General features: G+C 39.4%; 2 protein-coding genes across 2 annotated transcripts; one reads left to right on the top strand and one right to left on the bottom strand.

Moving 5' to 3' along the window:
* Positions 1–69: 69 nt before the first annotated feature.
* Positions 70–3,426, bottom strand: TMEM167B (transmembrane protein 167B). Its single transcript, XM_077765571.1, has 3 exons — positions 3,333–3,426; positions 1,101–1,232; positions 70–603 (listed from the first exon to the last, which is right to left on the bottom strand). Exons 1-3 carry the CDS (start codon positions 3,340–3,342, stop codon positions 521–523), a joined length of 225 nt encoding a protein of 74 aa, XP_077621697.1. The 5' UTR covers positions 3,343–3,426; the 3' UTR covers positions 70–520.
* Positions 3,404–23,048, top strand: TAF13 (TATA-box binding protein associated factor 13). The gene is made up of 5 exons (XM_077765570.1): positions 3,404–3,703; positions 13,938–14,190; positions 15,042–15,120; positions 19,873–19,970; positions 21,688–23,048. Exons 2-5 carry the CDS (start codon positions 14,164–14,166, stop codon positions 21,856–21,858), a joined length of 375 nt encoding a protein of 124 aa, XP_077621696.1. The 5' UTR covers positions 3,404–3,703; positions 13,938–14,163; the 3' UTR covers positions 21,859–23,048.
* Positions 23,049–23,572: the final 524 nt, after the last annotated feature.

The raw sequence follows: 23,572 nt of genomic DNA, 5'->3' as shown, positions 1-23,572 counted from the left end.
ACTATCATCTGTTCTCTTTTTCCAATGAGGACCAGGCCTCTCTTATATTCCCAGAGGAGTATNAATGCAAATAAAAAAGCGAAAAAGAAAAGTCAAGTCTTGAAAATTCTCTCTCCTTCCAAGAGGTGTGAACACAGCCTATGTCCTTCCCTAATGAGTCTCTGTTTGAAAAGCTCCTGATGAGGGACTGAAGAACAAAATAGGTGACAGGTTTTTGTGCAGGAGGTATATGTAATCTTATCACCGTGGGGTGTAATTTATCTGGACATTATATGCTGTCTGCTGAGAACTGATTCACACACAGATCAAAGGAAGTTGGCTTCCTCAAGTCCCCTGAAGCATAAATAATGTTTGTAACCATGAGGAGTTTTCCCCACATATGGCAGGAGCAGATGCTGTGGTGTCATCTTGGGGACTCGGATGATTTTAGTTGAGCTCTCTTACGCTGGGCCCAGGCCCCGGACAGGTTCTTCACCCTCATCCTCTTGGTTGGCAGCTGATGAGATGGGTGCTTTGGAATTCATTTTACAAACAGCACGTAAAAGGCCATTACAACACAGGCGATTGCCACGGCAGCGTGCAGCCTGGTTCCGATCACAGCGGCTGGCAGACCAAAGTAGAAAGAGAAAAGAAATCACACCTTGCCCTTCATGTAAGTCCTCACTTTCAAGATGATACTCTGAAATCTCTAGTTAAGAGACCTATCAGGGTTCTCAAGAACCCACCCAGGAATGCATTTAAATACTATCCTTAAGCTCTAGGTTCTAGGTGAATATACTGTTTGTTTATATTTTGCTCTATTTTGAAAAGAGATTTAGATAGGTAGGATTTATCTATAATAAAAAAATGAAAAAGCCTCTGAGTTAATGAAATCAAAACTTATAAGAGACTCCAATATATTCTTCCCAGAAATTCATAAAAACTTTTCATGGGGAAAATACTCCAATCTAAAATTCTTTAACTTATCTATTTTTACTCCACGGAGAATATTAAAATTACCTGATGCTAAAATAAACAATTACGTAAATGTGGAACCAAATACAATGCAGCCTATCCCCACCCCTACTTTGTAGCACCTTACTATCCAGCTACAATCTTACCTTTGTAAAACACACCCCAAACTCCCTTCTTCTCCGATAGCAGCCAGGTTTTGAGACGAGGTACTTTCTTGAAGTAAGCACAGGTGCAAACAAAAAGCAAACCAAATACCAGGATCCCATCCAACGAGTACACTGTTATAGAAAGAAAAAAACAAACACCCAAACCTTTGGTGCTAATCTTGCTTGCGACAGGTGAACTCACTTCAGAACTCAAGAACAGTGTGATATAACATCAAGACAATAAACACAACTGAGAATGCCAACTCTTGATAAGAGGGAGCCCAAATCCTGGGACTAACAAAGTTACTTTATCGTTCCTCAAACTGCTTGTAGACAAGCCCTGTACAGATTTCACTGCACCATCTCCTCCTCTTTCTCAAGAACTACAAGTCCTGAGAAGAGGGTATCAGTTTTATGCAGAATCAACCTCCCAGGAATGGCCAGTAGTGATAACAGGTTGAGAGAGGCGTAAGAATCCTTGGAGCCTGAGCTGAGGAAAGTACACATGTTCTTATGTGTAAAGTATTTATGATAAATCACTCCTGTGATAAAGGAGAGCTAGATGTTTACCCAAGTCTCTCCAATCTGCATTTGCTGGTGATGAATACATTAAAGCAAAAAGTAAAGCTTAATGGAAATAGCAAGAGTTAGAATTCATAAAATTACAGAGGTGCCTGGGTGGCTCAGTCCATTAAGCATCCGACTTCAGCTCACGTCATGACCTCACGGTTTGTTAATTCAAGCTCTGCATCAGGCTCTGTGCTCAAAGCTCAGAGCCTGGAGCCTGCTTTGGATTCTGTGTCTCCCTCTCTCTCTCTCAAAAATAAACATTAAAAAATTGTTTTAAAAAATTCATAAAACTACAATTATCCTATGCTTATATCACACCTCATGCATAGTATTCTACTTACAAACCAAATTTCTGTTAGGATAGCAAAAGATTCTTGTAAAAAAAAAAGTATCTGAGGCTTCAACATAGTGGAACATTTGTGAAAAAAAGGCTTTCAACAATTAGTTCTATTTCTTACATATGTAAAATAAGCTATTTCTTGTTCATGTAAGCACATGAGGCAACTAAAAAAAAATCAGATCACAAAAGGAGGGAGGGTAACTAAAAATTACTTAGTAATTATTATGCATCAGATGCTATTTCCTGGTTCAGATGACTTCTTCCTCCAGGTGAAGTACCTTCTGGTAATGTAACTTCTGATACTGTGCTTAGTAACCTCAGACCTATGACTTACCCACGAAGCTCCAAAATGATATTTTACACAATATCTGCCAGTTCAGGACCAGTCTATCTCTCTCCAGTAAAACTATCTCACAGCCAGGTGTCATATGATAAAATGTCCAGTAAATCAACACATACACTAAGTTCTTATGATGAATGATACCTTAATGTGTTACTCTTTTACAAATTCTTGCAGACAATGCCAAACTCACATGGAGGTGAAATTTGAGTCTCCACTGCCAGGCTTACAGAAAATGTACTTTTGAGAGATGCTTTCCTGTACCCTTCATATCATACCAAGAGGCCTCTTCTTTCCTGTAAAGTTGACTAAAGACCATAAAAGCCCTGCTTCCTGCCCGTCCCTGAAATTCCGTAAATCATCTCTATAAAGTGTATGAAGATGTCTGGAAAATTAGGTCGGATAAACAGGGTTGCAATTGCCACATCGTTTAGAAGAGGCACCGTCTAAATCCAACCCTTGTAACACTAGCCAGGGTCTCCGGGTGGGATCACCCAGGCAGGACTTTAGAATCAAACATAAGATAGCTTTCTGGCGAACTTTTTTTTTTTTTTTTTAGTAGTATTTCCTTCCAAAAAATGTGAGGCTTGACATTCTCCGTGATTTCTTGATCCTCCCGACAAGCCTACGTAGGGGGCTGGGAGGAGGGTCCTCTCCTTTTCCTGGTGCTAAAGCAATAGTTCAACCGAGCCTGGCATGCCCAAGAGTCTTGCAAGGGCCAAATCGAACTTCTAGGAAGGAGAAAGAGAAAGTACGGGGTAGAGACCCGGGACGTGGGCACATAATGATATACATTTCTAGACGGGCACAGGACGGGGGGACCCGCGGAAAGACTTGGCGGACGAGCGTTAGGGGCGCCGAGAGGCCAGGTAGGGCTAGGCTGAGAGGGGGCGGGGAGAATGGCCACGTCAGTCCGGGTCCCGCCCGCCACGTTTCCCCTCGTCCTTTACTCCCATTTTGCACTCTGGGCATTGGCTCTCACCGTTCGTCATGGCGGCTGGGCCCGGGCCTGGCTAGAGGGTCCGGGATCAGCTGAGGGTGGCAGCGGCGAAGACTGGGGAACCCAGCTCCGTGTTGACACTTCCCGATCGGGGCCGCGGCGACGGGTAGGACGCGTAGTACGCAGGCGCAAGGGCAGAGAGGCGAGCGCCGAACGCAATCAGGAGTGGCTAGCTGATTCCCAAGCTACGGGACTGGTGTGGGTCGTGGCGCTTGCTCGCGGTCGCAAGCCTAAGAAGAGCGCAGTCCGAGAGGCTTCCTAAGTGGCCATGGTAACCAGCTTTCTTCTGCGCGTCCTTGCAGCAGTGGTGCTGGGGGTGTAACCTGACCTTTCGCGTCAGTGTAGTTGGAAAGGTAAAGCTTGCAGCTTTGCACTTTATTTTGCGCTGTGGCAGCTGGTGTGTGTGTCGGTGTGTGTGTGTTTGTGTGTGTGTACGCAACAGCAGCCTTCCTGTGATGAAGAGGTCACGGTCCCGCGCTTCCAGTTAAGAGAACCCTGACAGCAGGGGTCATGAGGCGGCTCCTGCGGGCTCCAGGACCGCTTTTGGTTTGTGGCCCCTTTATTTCCTTTCCTTTTCTTTCTTTCGTTTCTTTCCTTCCTTTCTTCCTTCCTTTTTGCTATCAGATATAACAGAATTACCCTCCCCCCATTTTTATTGAGAAATAAGTGACCTAGTCACTTCTTTCTTACTCCTAATGGAAGTCAGAATAATTAGGTTCCGCCTGAACTTTCGGAATGAGATAAGAAACATAACGGAAACAGGACGTATATTTCAGATCTTAAAGCTCCACTCTGTCGGGAAATATTCAGATAATTGCCTGTTTGTTTCTGTGGATATTTCTTTAAACTTTAAGGAGAGCCTCGATGATCTCCTGCGTTTAGTTAAATGCTGGGGTCAAGTTGGCCACTTTAACCAGAATTTGGCAATATCTGGACGGCGCTTCTCACAAAACTTTCACAAGCTGAGGAAAGATACCAGTTTAATGATGACGTAAGAGAGACAGAGACAAAGCCGTAGGTTCCATTCTGTAAATCAAAATCTTTAATTGTGCACTGCTCGACCTGCTTTATTAAAATAAGGGCAAAAGTGCGACTCAGTCTTCCCAGGCTGAAATTGTAAGTAAGGTTACCAGTCTATAGCGGTTGACAAGGTCCCAAAGGAGCTCTGTGCCCCTCTTGCTGCAGTGCCATCTGCTGACTGCAGCCGGCTTGGTTACAAAAAAAAAGCTACCAAAATGCCTCCTTCTAAGAGCTGGAGTAGAGAGGCAAGCCACAAAAAGTCTGATGGAAGACAAACTCCTTGCAAAAATTACGCATCAATGCAAAAGAAAAAAAAAAAAAAAAGATATAGGGGACAAAATCTAAGACAAGGCTAGATATGTTAATGCATGTACATACACACACAAATCCCCCTGCCCAAATGAACTGCTTAGGATCACTCAAAAATAATTGAGTTTTCCCTAATTGTCTTGGCCTTTGAACCTTTCATCAATAGCTATTTAAAACAACATCAGCACTAATATTACTAGCAACTGACTGTTAACTCCCTGCACCATGGCTGGATAGAACCCAAACCAAGTCCTAAATAAATTCATGTTCACCAATTTGGATTTAATCATATAGCTCATCTTCAGCTAAAAAAAATTCTGTGCTTTGGATCCTGTTGAACTGTGCTAGCCTCCCTGACCTGCACCTAATTGTTCTCTTTATTCAAGTTCTTCTACCTAAACATAGATGTTCCTAAGAAACCTGCACCCTCTTTTTCTCATTATTAACTCTCACTTGGTGAACTATTCTGTTCATGGTTTCAACTGCTACCTCTTTGAAATTTCTTTTTTGAAATATATTTTTAAATATTTTGTTTTGAGACTCAGGCTCAAACTCACAAACCATGAGATCATGACCTGAGCTGAAGTCGGACACTAAACCAACTGAGCCACCCAGTACCTCATCTTTGTAGAGTTCTCAAATTGATGTCCTATCCAAGCTCCAGCCCTACATTTCTAATAGATATTCTCCTGATATCTGAAATGTTTAAAGCCAAACGCAATTCCTTCTCACCAATTTCCCAGGTTGTAGTGTTAATATTCTTTTCCTCCTAATCACTAAAGTTTAAATTTGTAAATTATCTTTGAGTTAACTAACTTTTTTCAAAATGTCAGATTGTTCCCTTTTCAATCCTGCAGCCATCATGTTAGTGGTTTTACCTTTTCAGTCTTCTTGAAGCATCAATTTTATCCTCCAGTAGTGAAAACTTACATTAGTATATAACATTTTGACGTTTCAAAAGCCAAACACACCTTTTTGTATGATCTTATTTAATCCTCACAAGTGCCTTATTACCCTATTTTAGAGATAAAGTGAGCTTTATCATAAGATACCCAGTATCATGCTCAAACAGTAATTCTGGTTTTCTGAACTAAGGGCTAGAAAATTTTGCTCCAAATCACAACTGCTATTTCTTGTAACGGGAACCACTGCCTGGTAAATATTGTTGAATTTCTTACCTGCTATTCATGGCCTTATTGCAGCATTTTCCACCATTCTGCTGTGTAGACTTTCAGCTTCAGTTGTGAAAAGACTTTTCTGTGTTCTTCAGATGTACTCTTTGCTTTCACAGTTTTGGCTGATGCCATTTACTCTTTAAAAAAATTTTTTTTAATGTTTATTTATTTTTGAGAGAGAAAGAGACAGAGTGCCAGTGGAGGAGGGGTAGGGAGAGAGGGAGACATAGAATCTGAAGCTGACTCCAGGCTCTGAGCTGTCAGCACAGAGCCTGACTTGGAGCTTGAACTCAAGAACCCTGAGATCATGACCCGAGCCAAAATCGGACGCTCAACCAACTGAGCCACCCAGACGCCCCTCAGGCCATTTACTCTTTTGGTGATATGTCTATCTCCTTATTTTGTACTAGAGGCTGGAAAGGCATGTAGCATGTCAATAAAAAATAAATTGCACTCCAATTTTTTGTCATTCTCTGAAAGATATCTTTTTCCCCCATCACGCTCAGAATTTAGGAATAAAGTTTGAGGACAAAGAAATTACAGTTAAGGGCAGAGAAGAGTGATTGTTTAGTTGGCTAATTACTATTTCAAAGGACAATGTCTTACCCTGATTAAGTAGTTATTTTTTTACACTGCTCAGAACTTACGCATTTCTGTTTCTTCTTTTTCCATGTGTCTCTCTTCTTCTTCCTACTCTTTCTTCCCACTTTTTACATTTATGACCTTTCTTCTCTCTCTACTACATTTCTTCTTTTCCAGGTTTTTTAAAGCATTTTAGCTTTTCTATTGAATAAAATTAATCTCACCAGATCTTTGTTTGAAAACTTGCTATATTGAGAATTTTATATTTGGGGCACCTGAATGGCTCAGTCAGTTGGGCGACCGACTGTGGCTCAGGTCACGATCTCACAATTCGTGAGTTCCAGCCCCGCATTGGGCTCTGTGCTGACAGCTCAGAGCCTGGAGCCTGTTTCGGTTTCTGTGTCTCCCTCTCTCTCTGCTACCCCCCCATTTGCGCTCTGTCTCTCTCAAAAATAAACATTAAAAAAAATTTTTTTAAGAATTTTATATTTAAGACTATTATATTCTGTTTTCTCTCTTTAAAATTGGGTTGTATTGGTTGCTCCTTTCTAGGGTTGTTGAAGTTTAAATGAATTACTGTTTACAACAATAGCTGGCATGAAGTAAGTGCTCCATAAATGCTAGTTACTACTGTTGTTGTTGTTGTTGATTTGTTTAAAAAATATTAACCAGTGTCTACTATTTACTGAACACTTTGCTAGGTTTTGCAGGAATAGAGGCAAAAAGAAGTCTCTGTATTGGGGACAATAGATGAATAAACACATTTAATAAAGCACAGGGATTATGTATATAAAGACATTATCTTTGATCTTCATACTTCTGCAGGTTATTTTTATTATTTTTTGTTTGTTTGTTTAGAGAGAGAGAATGTGAGGTGGGGAGAGAGGCAGAGAGACAGAATCTTAAGCAGGCTCCACGCTCAGCATGGAGCCCTATGTGGGGCTCGATCCCACGACCCTGGGATCATAACTGAAATCAACAGTTGGACACTCAAACGACTGAACCACCTGGGAGCTCCTGCAGAATATTTTTAAAATGAGAAATCTGAGACTCAAGGGACATAGGTGACATCCCACGTCCAGTTAGGATCCAAACCCAAGTCTGTCCGACTTCAAAGCCCCCTTCCCCTTGTTTTCACACTGCCTCAAATGAGGATACTTTCCACTGATACTAATCTATGATGGTTTTGTTCCAAGCATTAGTGTGTCTGTCACACTGGGAAAACATCATAGCCTCACATCAGGTCAAAGCCCGGGCCACTGGCTCTTGCAGCCAAACTGCAAGGAATAAATAGAGCCCCACTGACTAGGGGCTCAGTTCAGACAGTCCCTCCTCAGTTCGTTTCAGCCTCCATGAGGAGACAGGCCGTTGTTGCCAAACACCTGCCAGTCAAGAACAGTGGCCTGTTTGTTAGGGTTGTTGTGGTCACTGTGGTGAACACTCATCAGTATTGGGACCATGACTGACTGTGGCATTCTGGTTTAACCAAAGAGTAAGTTCAGTCCCAAAGGCACAGCTTGCCACAATAGCTTCATTTGAATTACAACATATTTGAAAAGGGATGTCAAACAGGCATTAATTTATGCTACAAATATTTGTTCCGGGATTTCTAAGCCTAAGGAATGTGCTAGCCTTTGGGAGCTCAAAGATGAATGAGAAACACTCCATTTTTAATAAGATTTACTAGACAAGATAAGTTGTGTGTATAAATAACCAGAAAAAAAAAAAAGAAGAAAACGAAAATTAAGTGCTGTGGGAGTGTAAAAGAGAAAGTGGTTTTGGCTGGAGAGCCCAGGGAAGGCTTAGTGGAGAAGCACGTTTTAGTTGGGCTGGAAAGGCATGTAGCATTTCAATAAAAGAGAGGTATTCTAGTGGATAAGGTGTTCAGTGATCAAAGGCCTGGAGATAGGAACCCACAGGACAAGTTTGAGGCACAGCACACTCTTCCCTTTCTCCTTCACTGGCTAATTCCATCCCTCAGTCAGGTGTCAGCTCAAACCTCACTTGCTCAAGGAAGGCATCTCTGATCTTCGTGGGCTGCCTCCCCCCATTATAAACTATCAGAGCATACAATATCTGTTTAGTTTATGCCCCGCTGCTACACTGTAAGATTCATGAGCCTGGAGGGGCACCCGGGTGGCTCAGTCGGTTGGGTGTCCGACTTCGGCTCAGGTCATGATCTCACAGCTCGTGGGTTTGAGCCCCGTGTAGGGCTCTGTGCTGACAGCTCAGAGCCTGGAGCCTGCTTCAGATTCTGTGTCTTCTCTCTCTCTGACCCTCCCCTGCTCACGCTGCCTCTCTCTGTCTCTCAGAAATAAATAAAACATTAAAAAAAAAAAAAGATTCATGAGCCTGGGACTGTGCATTTTCATTGTTTTTTCATTTTATTCACAGTCCCATACAAGCACTGCACATTTTACAGGTGCTTGCTAAATATTTGTTGCATGAATAATTGAATGTGGTCTTGTGGAACCAGAATGTAGAGTTCATGAAGGAGAACAGAAGATAACTGCTGATAGTGGCAGATTCTTGAACAAAAACAGCTGACACTCACAGAATGTTTACCAAACGCCAGGTACAACCCAAACCATCTTATAGGTGTTAATGCACCCAAGCCTCATAATAACCTTATAAGGTTAGTAACTGTTAAAATCTCCATCTCACAGATAAGGAAGGGATGTATTGAGAGGTCAAGTAAGTTGTCTCAAAAGTGACATAGCTGGTAAGTAATACAGGTAGGATTTTAAAACCAGTTTATCTGCCCCCAGAGCCTGCTAGTATAACCAAGGAGTATAGGTGTTCTTTAGTAAACAAGCATATGGTTAAGATTGCACAAGATTATTGTGGACGTTCTGAAAGCCACTTAAAAAAAATTACACTACCTCCCTAAAGCCCCAAACAGTGAGTAGCAGAGGTGTGTACCCTGAGGTGTAGGGGTGAGAGTGGCAGCGAGGTGAATGTGGGACTGTGCTGCTTCTGGATTTGGGGTCTAGCTGGAACTCCCTGCCTGCCCTCTCCCATCCCGTCACTAATAGATGCCTCAAGCCCACCACCCAGTCTCTGCTCTCCTCATTTCTGATAGCCCCTCCTGCAGCCTTTCTATCCAAATTTTTCTCCCACAACTCAGCTCCACGGCTTCTTTCTGTCAGCTACTGCTGTCTGCCTCTCCACCGACTCCATTCTTTTGTGAACAAATCTCTTTTGTCATTAACCTTTTCTTTAGAAGCTCATTCCATTTGCCTGGTTTTTCCTAGCAGTTAAGTGTCAGGCACAAATTCATAGCCTTACTCATTTGGTAATCATTCATTCAAAGTCCACCTTCCTTCACCCTACTGCCCTCTAAGGCTATTTTCCTCTCCTTGCTTTCCTACCCTTCACTGTCCAACTATACACTCATTCCTTAACCACTTATAATCTGGCTTCCATCTTCACTATTGCCCTCAAATTATTTTGTCCAGATAATTCTACCACCTCCTAATTGTCAAATCCAAGGCATTGTTTTAAATCTCTTAAACCCTTAATCTCTGTGACACAGAACACTCCTGACCACTTGCGTCTTTTTGAATTTTTTTTCTTTTGGCTTTCAAAATATATTCTTCTTTTCATCTTTCTTCTTTTATCTTTTCCTACTGTTAAAAATGATTAAAGAGATTTACTAAAAGACCTTGGATTTGAATACTTAATGAAGCAGATAGTCTTCTTTCAAAGAACTGCAAAATGGGGTGGAAGGCAGAATGCTTTTTATATAATAAAGAATGAACAACAAGAAAGAGAAAAACGAAAATATCTGATTGGCTGGCTGATAAGCAACCGTGGTTGGAGGAAGAAGGCCCAGAGTTGGCTTGGCATTTGGGGATTGGCTGAGGAATCTGCATTTCTGGTCAAACAGAGCATTTCCATTTCCATTTGCTGACATGGCACCAGGGGCAGGAATGGCTCCATTGTAAGCCTAGAAATTTATTTCAATGCTACCTCTTGGGCCATTCCTTCTGTCTTTCTGTTTCCTGATGTACCATTTCTAAGGATCTGCTCTTTGGCATCCTTCTCTCTCAGCCTTTGTTCCTATGCAGTCTTTAAATTATCACCGTTGTGTTGATGTCTCCTGTACCATTTTCTTTGGTCCTAATTTCTCTGTGGATTTCCAGGCCTGTGCTTCTATCTGAGACTCTTAGACCGAGTTCATTTTCTCCTACCCATCCCACCCCCAGTTGCTTTCCCATTTTACTTTCCAGCTTATATTAAATAACACATTCCATCTATCTAGTGTAAACTTCTCCATAGCTCTAAGATTCACTCAGACACAAAGTTCTGCAAATTCTACCTTTGAAAGTTCCTTCTTTTTAATTCAGGTTCTAATCATCTCTCATCCTAGGTCTCCTTGCTAAAGTGATCTTTTTTTAAAAAGATAGGGTCACACATTTCTTCTGCTTAAAGACCTCCTAGGAACTCTGCAGTATGAAGTTCAGTCTCTGAAGAGAACATTCCAGGCCTTTCACACTCCAGCTTCATTCCAGCCTCATTTCCTGCATCCCCACCTAACAAACTTGGCTCTGGTAATCCACCCAAAATATCTTATGGAAGTCCTTATGGAAGGACTTTTCACACGCTGTGTTTTATTTCTGATCTGCTCAGAACTGAATTTTCTTCCCTATATATTCTGGATCTCAGGTTTAGAAGGAGAAGTTTGAATTACTGTGGTCTCCAGTTCATGACATAGTATTGAAATTGGCCCTTCCAAAGTCCTTCACTTGCTGTTTATCTGTGCATTGCCCCACAACCTTTCAATGTACTTTATATCTATGCTTTTTCATTTGTTTCTGTAAAATATCTATTTTTTGTGTGTATGTCTATTTAATTTACATAAATGGTATTGTTATAGATCTCATTATGTTTCTTTTTAACACTGTATTTCTTTTTCTTTTTTTTTTTTTTAAGCACTGTATTTCTAAGCTCTGTCCATGTTGTTAGTCTGTTGCTTCTGATTGCTGCTTAGTACCTCTTGGTCTGCATCCAGCGCATTTTATCTATCTGCCCCCGGATAATGGACACTATAAATGTTTTATACCCGAACCCTGGACAAGGCCAGAGTTTCATCACTACCTAACACAGAAGTCCTCAACCCTAACAGAGTCAACAATCTTCCTTAAATAACAAAAGTATTATAATGTCTCTTTATTATTCTGCGATGACATTCACAGATAATATAACCTCCTATGGTGGTGGGCAGTGTCTCAGAGAGCCCCCAATGATGCCTGCCTCCTAGTATTCTCATCCTTGTGTAATCCCCTCTCCTTGTGTGTGGGCTGCAATTATTGACTTCTAGTAAACAGAATAGGACAGAAGTGATGGGATGTCACTTCCAAAGTTAGGTTACAAACAAACAAACAACTGTGGCTTCTGTGTCTTGAGTGTTCCTGGTTCTCTCCCCCATCTGTGCTAATTGAAGCCAGCTGCCATGTTATAAGCTGTCGTATGGAGAGGACCATGTGTCAAGAAATCGAGGGAGGCCTTTGACAATAGCCAATGAAGAACTAGGCCCTTAGTCTAACAACCCAAAGGAACTGAATCCTGCTGACAACCAGGATTTGGAAGTGGATCCTTCTCCATCAGTACTTCAGATGAGACTGCAGCCCTAGCCAACACCCTGACTGCAATATCAGGGATCTTGAGCCACCTAAACTGTGCCCAGCTAACTTGCATCCAGATTCCTGACCCACAGAAACTTGTGTGTGATAGATGTTTTTCTTAAGCCACTAAGTTTGGAGATAATTTGTTACACAATAAATAACAAATATACCTAATTACCCAATAATTTAAAAACAATATATAATGCCCTAATGTAATATAAAGGTAAAATACAGTGAATTATAATATGTGTTTCCATAAGTGGCTGCTCAGGCATGACTACACTAGAGGGTATAATGATTTCAGATGCTTGGGCCTATATGTAGAATCACCATGAATGTGGGAGCTACAAATGCAGAATTTCCAGTGAGTATGGGCTACCCAAATTATTACAAGTGATGTGACCTTTGGTGACATTATTTCCTGAAATGGTTCACAGCTCTTGGTAAGTTCCAAACAAAACAAAGTATAATATCCCTCTACTTTTATAGTACTTGCTATTTTGGGAAAAACTCAGGTTCATTTTTCCCTGTATATCTTTCCTCTTTACTTTCACACAGGACACTTCACTTCTGACACTTCTGGTCACTAAATGTGGGTTTCTTTTCCCACGGTAAACAATTCTGTGACACCAGCTGGGTGTCCTACAATTTAATTCAATTCTGCCACGATCTACCTGGAGATAGTGTTAGATCCCATGGGTTAAAGGCTCAGTTCCACGAGACAGCTTCCCACTTTAGATGCCAATTACAAGTGGTAGGTCCCCGAGTACCCACGTGTCTGTCCAACTTGGCTACAAATCAGAGGTTCCCATGACTTCCTCCCCTTGGATTTGCTAGAACACCTCACAGAACTCATGGAAACATTTACTTAGATGAACAGCCATGTGATGAGAGTGAGGTCTGGAAGGGTCCTAAGTGAAGAGCTTCTGTCCTTGTGGAGTTGGGGGGGGGGTGTCATTCTCTTCCTAGGTGGGTATGTTCCCCAACCTGGAAGCTCTCCAAAACCCCTACTACTGGGATTTGTATGCCTCGTGTAGGCATGATCAATTATTAACTACATTTCCAGCTTCCCTCCCCTGTCTGGAGTAAACTCTAACCTTCTAATCATGGCTTGGTCTTTCTGGTGACCAGCCCCCATCTAGGATCCCATCCTAAACTGCCTCATGAGAACAAAAGATGCTCCTATGCTCTTATCACTAAGGAAATTGCAAGGGTTTTAGGAGCTCTGTGCCAGAAACTGGCAGCAGAGACCCATATATATTTTTTTCTATTATCTCACAGTTCCATTCCTAGAAAATTAAATGTAAGTTAAAAGCATAGGACGTCTTTGTGTCTATATGGTAACAAAGTTAGGTTCTAGGTTCAGATGATTATAGATTTTTCACTTGCATGAATGTTTAGCAGGGCACTCAGAAATATTGTGGAACCACTTTTCCTTGTGTGGCATCATATCTCGCATTGCAGAACATTTTATATCCCTAGCTTTAGCCTTCTAAGGCCTGTGGTTTTCCCAATGATTGTTCTGATCAAAAAACTCCGCACAAATATTTAATCCTCAATCTAAGGAGTGGTTATCACTCCCTTAAAAGCTAGTAGCTAAGAAAAACATGCCCGATAACTGGTAAAGTGCTTGGCAATTAATAATAGTGTAACTATAAATTGTTAAAATCGTTTAAGTACACTCTTTGGGCAGCCCCGAAGGACTGCTATAATCCCCAACGATGCATAACATCTCAGCCCCAAATCAGGAAGAGGTTATTCGATATGTAGAACCAAATTCAGGGCCACAAGGAGACACACGCCCCTCCCCCTCCTCCCCCCAGTCCATGGTTTACTTTGCAAAATGTTTAATTAATCTGTGATCTTGATCCCAGAGCCTAGAACTCAGCCCTCGCTCCCTAAATCCGGTTCCCGTCCGCTCTTAGTCTCGGCGCATTTTCCACCCCAGCTGGTCGGCCGGGACTAGGCTCCGCCCCGCCCCGCCCCGCCCCTCCCTGCGCGTCACCGGAAGTGAGGCCGCGGAAATAGTAAAACTCGCTGGGAGCGAGGCGGCGGAGTTCTGTCTGCTGGGTGGTGGAGCTGTGTAAGCTGGCTGGTGGCATGGCAGACGAGGAGGAAGATCCTACTGTGAGTGACCACCACTGTTAAAACCTACTGTTTTCTTCACTCCCTGGGGTGTAGAAGTGGAGCTCGAGTTCAGAATCACTGGAGTTTTCCTTAGCGAATTCACTGGACAGAGTTCGGGGACTTGATGCTATCCTAGCCTTTCCCTTCCGATTCATGTCTTGGTATGTGGGGCAGGACGTGAAGGAAGAGTGGGAAGGTGGCCCCTTGCCCTTTGCTTTTGGTCGGTATTTGTCAGATACTCTTTGAATCGCCTAGAGAATCATCAGAGGACAAAGCTAATGTTTTTAGCTCTAATAATGAAGCAACACTTCAACTAGTAACAAAACTATATACTTACTGTAAAGTGGTGGGAATGATGGACCGAAAGTCAGGGTATTTGGGTTTCAAAATCTCTATTATCTATGAGCAATTTACTTAACTTTGAGCCTTGGTTTTTACTTCGTAAAATGGGGTTAAGGCTTACCTGAAGAAAGTTCCTAGCACAGTATAAGTAAGCAATACTTAATAAACAATAAAGATTATTTTACTTACTTTGATTCAGTACCACTCTTAACAGTAAAACTGTGTAGTAATAGGCTAACTAGTTGGTTTAAAAAAAAAGTGTGGTCATTGAAACGCTTCTAGGAGAGGCAATAAGATTATTTGTTAGGGACACTGTAGAGTCATTCCTGCACTGAGTGGAAGGTTGAACTGGATAGTCTTTAAGGCTCCAAAAATTCTAAGGTTTCATGATTTTTTGCTGCTTGTTTTAGGCTTTCTAGCATATCAGTGTTGAAAGTGGGAAAAAACGTTAATTATTTAAAAATCAATTGCAGTGCTTGACATTTCTGTATATACATTTTAACTTCTAGTTTGAGGAAGAAAATGAAGAAATTGGAGGAGGTGCAGAAGGTGGACAGGGTAAAAGGAAGAGACTTTTTTCTAAAGAATGTAAGTAATATTTGACAATGATTTAATTATATATGATAACTTTTGGACATGTTTGTTCAAAGTAGATTAATGTTCTGAATGTGTTTCTCTGTAGGGACTATATTCTCAGACTTGTCTATAAAATTGTTTTAACTTGTGAATCATAGATACTAATGTTCCTAACCCCAATTTATATGTTTGTATGTGGGTGGGTGGCTATTGTGTGTACACAATTTAAAAAAAATTTTTATTTTAGAGACAGAGAAACTCAAGCATGCTTCATGCTCAGCGTGGAGCCCAACTTGGGGCTCAATCCCATGACCCTGGGAGCACAACCTGAGCTGAAATCAAGAGTCAGTCACTCAACCAACTGAGTTATGTAGGTGCCTGCTGGAGGCTGGCTCCAGCAGGTCCAGGGGTCCCTGAAGGATGGACGGTATAGAGAGAGAGTGAGAGAACCCCAAGATTCTTTCTGATCACCAGGCAGGCATCTCTGTCCTGTCGGTTTTGGTGTCTTTATTTAAAAGTCAAATGATAACATGACATCAGAAAAAGGAATTTTTACAGTGGAAAGCTCTTTGTGATAAGATGCTTTGAAAAGTGTACAAGAACAGGTTTTTCAGAAGTATTCTTGCAGAATTACCCCAATCATAGTGAGGTTGAGTAAATCTTACAACTACGGAAATAACAGGATGTTCTTAGTGAAAAACAGGATAACATACATATTTGTTCTAAGTTAATAACACTAGCGTTAAGACGTAGGTTAAGTTGCATATAGATAGGCTAGGAGTCATTTTGTCTGGCTCACAAGAGGACGAATGTTTTTGAGCTGGTTACTAAGTTGTTTGTGGAAACTTTTGACTTGATGCTGAATGTGTAAACACCATGGAGGCCCTAAATGTGTTGGCCTTTGTTTTTGGGTTATGTTTTAGCTACTCTAGTCTATCCTCATCCCAGCTGCCAATGTGAGGGAGGGTGTTTGCGGAAAGTAGGCCTTAGGGAAGGGACTGCCATACATCACCAGTTAGAAAAGGTGTAAGTATTAACTTAGGTTCTGCCCTTATCTCTTAAATTAGACTCTTTGTCTCAGGGTCAGGCTCAATTGTAACTCTTGTGTTAACCCCCTTTATTATCTAAGTCTTGGATCTGCAAGGCCCGTAGGAAGAGCCTTTTGACAATCATCCACAGTGCTTTCATCTAAAATCTCATTTGAAGAGGCAGGAATATGCTTTTCCTTATGAGCAATCTGTGTGGGGAATATCAGTCTGATTTGGAATATTGTGAGGCCTGGTCAATACCAGCAGGCTCATTTCCAACATGAGCCAGTGGTAGCAGAAGGAGATCTCAGTTTTTGGTTTCTCATGGCAGGAGCTGTGCAAATGCTGCCATTTCCTCGCTGTAACTGTCATCCAGCGAGGCCAGTGAGGCTCCCAGCAGGTGCCCCCGTATTTTTTTTTAATACCAAGTGTTTTAAAATGAGGAAATGTGATCAGTGTTTCAACTCAGGGCCTAGGAACATACCTCCATTACTTTTTATGTCCTTTACGATTGCCGCAGTAGGAGCAGGGACTCCTTTGACTAGGAAGTCAAAGGTTATGATGGATCCTGGAACAGATGCTAAGGGTAGGAATTAAGTTGGGGCTTTGGCCTAAGGCATTGGAAAATACAGAAAAATGGTGAACAGTGTAAGACATTACAGTGACATAGAGATTATAATGTATTGGTTCTCTAGTGTATTCCCTGGTAGACAGGTTTGACTCTTTTTGGCAAGCAAGTGGGAGAGCTGCTGTGTCTAGTGATGGTCAAAGCCAGCCCGTGAAAGGCACTTTGAGCATGCACTCTCCATGCTGTGTCCTTTACATATAGTTATGGCTGAGTATTGACAGATGAATATATGGTTTATTTATGGTGGGTCAGACTAAGTCGTTTCCAAATGCTCTTGAAACTGCAGTCACTATGTCTTTTTATTTTGATATTTTTAATGACTGAAATCCTCCATATCTCAGTTTCTCACTTAAAGTTGACCACTGTTTAATCCATCTCTGGAATACTCCATTTATATGTGGTTTTACTTATATCAGCATAAGAAGGAGATTCCCACACCAGAGTTCTCAGTGTGATGTTTGCATAGTCACTTGTTAGCAGAAACCTCTGTTCTACTTGAATTACTTTATTTTTGTGATGATAAGAATTTGGAATTTTCACAGCCTTCTGGTCTTACCTGAATCTAGATGTATCTTACTGGCCAAGATCTGTTCTCCTAAATCTTCTTTTAAAAACATTTTTTTTTTTTTTTGCTACTGTAACACAAAGTTTCAAAGCATTCACTGGTATTTGTGTCTTTACAAACCCTTTAAGAGTATGCAGTTTATATACATACTGGTGAATTATGCCAGTCAAAATGTTAATGACAAAATATCTTACTCAAAATATTTAAGGAAAAATAGTAAGCTTACAATGGAGAATCCTGGAAGACAAGTAATGTCTAAAATGTTAGCCAAATGATCAAAGTCAGCAACACTAGTAATATATATTAACGTCATGTGATGCAATAAGAGAGCACATAAGGGGTGCCTGGGTGGCTCAGTCAGTTATGAGAGCACATTACCTCTATGGTACCCTTTCTAGTTAGTAATGGGTACCCACAACCTCATCATGAAAGAACTCCAGACAAACCCAAATTCGGGAACCTTCTACAAGATAACTAACCGATATTCTTTCACAGTGTCAAGATGATAAAAGACTAGAAAAGTCTGAGAAACTGTCACTGATCAGTGAAAAGTAAAGAGGCATGGTAAATAAATAATGTGGGATCTTGAAATGGAAAAGGTTTATTGGTTGAAAAACTGATACAATCTGAGTAAGTTCTGTATGTACCAATGTTAATTTCTTAGTTTTGATAAATGTGTTTGGTTATATAAGATGTTAAACATAAGGGGAAGGTGGATGTAGGGTATTTAGGAACTCTGTACTATATTTCTTCTATAAGTCTGAAATTATCTCAAAAAAAAAAAAAGGCAAAAAGTTGTCAGAATCCAAAAGAGAAAAAAAAAAAAATACTTGTTTTCTACTCCCTGAATTGGACATAAAGGCTCTTACCAACCAGTTTAAACTCAAGCGATACCTCTATCCCAGGCTAACTTCCGATTCACCTCTTTCTTTTCTTCCCCAGGCTTGATCTACTTAATTCTCCTTTCAGTTCCACCAGCTTTTGCTTCTCCTAAATAGGAATTATTCTTAATGCACTCATTTCTTCCTTTTTTCTTTTTTAAATTTTTAATATTTATTTAATTTTGAGAGAGAAAGAGACAGAGCAGGAGTGGGGGAGGGGCAGAGAGAAAGGGAGATACAGAATCTGAAGCAGGCTCCCAGGCTCTGAGCTGTCAGCACAGAGCCCGTTGGGTTCGAACCCACGAACTGCAAGATCATGATCTGAGCCGATGTCGGCCGCTTAACCAACTGAGCCACCCAGGCGCCCCTCATTTTTTCCTTTAGGAATGTCCTAGGAGTTCCTTTTTTTCTTTACTATACTTAAAATAAATTGTATTAATCTTAAATGAACAGCTTGATGAATTTTACATATTTACATATAACTACCACTCAGGTCCGTATACAAAACATTTCCAACCTATGACAGTTTTTTTTTTTTTTTAACATTTATATACCCTTTTCAGAACTGTTAAGAATGGATTGTTCTTTCAAGAAAAATGTGCACGCACAAATAATGTATAAAATTTTTGCATTTAATTTCAGAAGGGTTCAAGGTTTTCTCAAAGCCTATCCATGGACTAACTGAGAGTTTATAGGATGAGAATCCACATGGATCCCATCTGCCTTAAACTACCAAGAAGTGTAATACTGTTTGGGGTAGGAATATTGACTCTGGTGCCAGATCAGTTGCATTCAAACAGGTTTCATCTCTTACTCTCTGTGTGGAAAATCACTTAGCTTGGTGCTTCCATTTTCTCACCTATGTTGTATAGGGATAATAATAGTATCTACTTCAAAGAATTGTTGTGAAGATTAAATAAGTTATCTATGTGAAAGGCTTAAAACTCTATCCCTGATATATAGTAAGGGCTATGTAAGTTTTAGCTCTTAGCACCTATTTTTATTACTCTGTATTAGACTTTCTTCTCTTTTGCATTTTCTATGGTTCTTTCAGTTGAAGTCTGAAAGGACTTTATTAGCAGTGCATTGATCTAGGGAATGAAATGTCAAGATTCTACATAGCTTGCTTTCTCCTTTTGATTACCCTGTTCTTCCTATAAGAAGTAATTAGAGCACTTTTTCTCATGTTCTTTTTCCTATGTTAGTATCAGAAAGGATTTTGCCTTCTCTTTTCCAATGCCCCACTGCCTACTCCCCCCGCCCCCTCTCCCCTCTCCCATTCCATACACACAGAGAACACTCCCAGTAAGGGCTGAGCCATTGCTACTCATCCTGTCCCCAGCATGGAGTTTCCTATTTAAAGGTATTCTGCGTTTGTTGGTGAATAGATAATGGAGGTTAGGGAAAGAATATTGGTATCAGGGTTCAGTGGCTGGGAGGGAACAGGATTTCCTACTAGGGAAGGATAGGGAGGAACAGTTGATTATGAGATTGTGGTTAAAAATCTTTTACACCAAAATCCATACTTGTAGACAACAAATATAATGTAAATAGATGTTTATACAAGTATCTTCTCTTACTTGGTACATTTCTAATTTGAAAAAGGTATTGGTAAAATTGTTAAACTTGCTCAAGTAAACAAAAATGATTGTTCTTTTGCAGTGCGATGTATGATGTATGGGTTTGGGGATGACCAGAATCCTTATACTGAGTCAGTGGATATTCTTGAAGACCTTGTTATAGAGTTCATCACCGAAATGGTAAGATTTTTTTTTTTGTAATTGGTCTTAGCTAATTGAGTAATAGATTTGAAATTCATTTTATTTTATTTATTTTATTTATTTTATTTTTTATTTTTGAGAAGGGGAGTGGAGCACACATACATGTGGGGGGGAAGGGCAGAGGGAGAGGGAGAGAGCATCTCAAGCAGGCTCCATGCCTGATTTCAGAGCCAGACATGGGGCTCCGTCTCAGGACAGTGAGACCATGACCTGGCTCAGTCAGTTAAGCGTCTGACTCTTGGTTTTGGCTCAGGTCATGATTTCATGGTTTGGGAATTTGCACCTGAGCCTGCTAGGGATTTTCTCTCTCCCATTCTCTCTGCCTCTCCCCTGCTCGCTCTCTCAAGTACTGTCTCTCTCAAAATAAATAAATACTTAAAAAACTATTTAATATATATATAATATATACATATAAACATATTCATGTGTATATGTGTACACACAATATTCTATCCTCTCCTGAATCTTATTTATAAGGACATAATTATAAGATCCTTAAATAAAATTTACAAATATTAGCCATAATCCCATCATCTAATGTAAGATCTCCTTTCCCAGTATTTTTTAAAAATGAATACAGTGCTTACAAACAGTGGTAATCATAGTAAACGTTTCTTTTACTCAGAGTTTTATAATACATATTTTCTAAATTCACAAGTATTTTAGTAGTTAGGTAAAATTCACTTAAGTTATTTTCTAATATATTTACTTAAGTTATTTTCTAATATATTTAACCATTTCTCTCTTGCATAAGTTAGTTACAGATTATTTATTTTGAACCAAATATTTACGACCATAATCATGAAATTTCCTCCCATCTCCTACTTGGACATATTCATAGGAATAGGAATACTGAGTTTGGTTGTGTTCCTGTGAATTTTTACTGTGTGTTATGGATTATTTCCTGAGTATAGAATAATAGAAGTAAAATTCCTGGATCAGAGAGTATGCATTTAAAAAATGTTTTTTCCATTTATAAAAGTAATATTTGTTAAATTTAGGAATTATAGCAAAGTACAGGAGAGAAAATAGAAGTCTGTAATTTTGCCATCTGGAAAACTAATGCTAAGATTTTGATGAATATTTTTTGGTTTTTTGCACACATTTTTAAATTTTATTAAATTGAAGTCATATAGTATATTTAGTCTTAGAGCCTTCTTTTTCACTTAGATAAGTAGAACACTTTCTCCATGTCATTGCATAATATTCTATAAATATTTTTAGTGACTTCATAATATTAATTGGTTAGATGTGCCCAAATTTGTTTATTTAATGCCTTATTAAAACTTACTTTCCCCANCTATTTATTTATTACTTATATAATTTAATTTATTTTTTTACTCACCACTGTTTCTGGCTACTAGACAGAAAGCTTAAATGAAATGTGCAGTTAAAACGAAATTATAGAATTATTTTATACAAATGAAGACAAAGACTATGTATATCAAAAAACAGAAAAAGAAACAATAAATTTTATAGTTTTAATGTCATTAGTGTTAAAAAATGTCTATAAAGCATTAAGAGAAGCATTGGTATAACACAGTAGCCAGTGGACAAAGGACATGAATAGAAAGATGATTCACAAATGAATAGCTATAATTAGATGGGAAAATCTTCAAACTCACCAGTGTTAAATAAATGCAAGTAAAAAGTAAAATATCAGTTTTTTAAAAATTAATTTATTTCTTTGTAATAGACTCACAAGGCAATGTCAATCGGAAGACAAGGTCGGGTACAAGTTGAAGACATCGTTTTCTTGATTCGAAAGGACCCAAGGAAGTTTGCTAGAGTTAAAGACTTGCTTACTATGAATGAAGAATTAAAACGAGCTAGAAAAGCATTTGATGAGGCAAACTATGGATCTTGACACCTTTTGTACTTTCTGAAGCTTCATTATCTTCTGGGGAAACCCTATACAATAACTGTATATTTTCCACTTTAAGGTCCCTGTATCTAGCCATGAAGGTGAAAGATGGAGGAACACAAAGTTTTCAGTTTTTATTTTCATGTCTTTAATTTTAGAGAGAGATTTGAGCCTTGAATTGTCTCCCATTATATTACTATACTTGAATTGCTTATTGGGTTTTAATGACCACATGTAAGTTGAAGTACCTTGAAAACCATGCAGTTCCTTCTGACTTTTGACTGTCTAAATGATGAAGTAGTATTTATGTATTAGGTGTATTTGTGCCATTAGGTATAGGCTATACTGTAGCTGTTTAATATATGAAATCTGAAGGGCACCTTTGACTATTATAGCTAAGACGTGTTTCATGTCTTCTAAAGTTTTTAGACTACAGTAGTCTAAGAGATTATTAAAAGATAGTGAACTGGTTTGCTTTTTTTTTTAGGGAGAAGATACAAGAAAATACAGTCTTTTGTAGGAGTGTTTATCTATATTAGTCTAGGCAGTTATTAAAGGATTGTGAACTGGTTTGCTTTTTTTAGGGAGAAGATACAAGAAAATAACAGTCTTTTGTAGGAGTGTTTGTCTTAAGATATTTGTTGTTTAATATTCTTTTCTTTAGATAATAAGAATTTTTTTTAACTAAAAGATTCATGTGAATTCTTCTGTATTGGAAGGCTTTTTTGATTTAAAACCTTTTGAGCTCATAATATACTAGTTGTCAAGTTTTAAGAGGACTCATTTTCCCAGGTTAGATTAAAGCCTCTAAAAATAAATGTTTTCAGTAGCAGGAATGATATTGCTTAAAAAGCTGATGGAAGGATAAGCATTTGGGATAGTGTTTTATTAACATATTTGTTAGTATTTGTTCATTGTGGAAATGTGTACTTGACTAAAACCATGTATGGTTGTGGAAACCACTTTTATAGTTCAAGATACACAAGTTTTGTGTGTGTTTAGCTTATTGTATTAAATTATTGTACTTAGTTTAAAATAAAGATTCAAACTGCATTTAAAGGGATCACTGAATATTACTCTGAAACAGTGTTCTGTGTGCTGCTTGTAACAGTATCTATAAATTAATATGTAAGAGAATTTTACTTTCTTAACCTGTTGATACAAGGAATAAAGTCAAAAATTAAAAGGATGAATACGTGAATTTGACTATGTTATTTAAAAGCTCTTCCTCTCCGTTACTAGTAATAGAATTCTGGCTGCTTAATCTCACTAAAAACTTTTTTTCTATATTGATAGGAGAATTTTTCTGGCTTGACGAGATTCAGAATGGGCAGAACTTTTTGTTATTTAAAAAAGTAAAAACTAATTGAAAAGCTACTCCAGTCTAAAGTGAAATCAAGAATGGGAATGGAATAATAAAATATCAATATATCACTATTTTTGCTAATCAGGGTCTACTTCACCCTGAAAGAACTGGTAGTAACTGGCACTGGGGGAACTATGCTGGTCCCTGTCTGAGCTAAGGCTGCCATAACAAAATATCATGGACTGGGCAGCTTAAACAAAAGTTTACCTTCTCACATTTCTGGAGGTTGGAAGTCTAAAATCAGGGTGCCAGCATTATTGGGGTCTGGTGAGGGCTTTTCCTGGGTTGCAGATTTAGCTGCCTTCTTGCTGAGTCTTCAGCTTGTCTGAGAGAGCTGTGTTGTTTCTTTTT

The sequence above is a fragment of the Crocuta crocuta genome, unplaced genomic scaffold, assembly GCF_008692635.1.
Source record: "Crocuta crocuta isolate KB4526 unplaced genomic scaffold, BGI_CrCroc_1.0 scaffold274, whole genome shotgun sequence".
NCBI classification, from domain to species: domain Eukaryota; kingdom Metazoa; phylum Chordata; class Mammalia; order Carnivora; family Hyaenidae; genus Crocuta; species Crocuta crocuta.
This window is presented reverse-complemented; position numbering and strand designations above follow the sequence as displayed.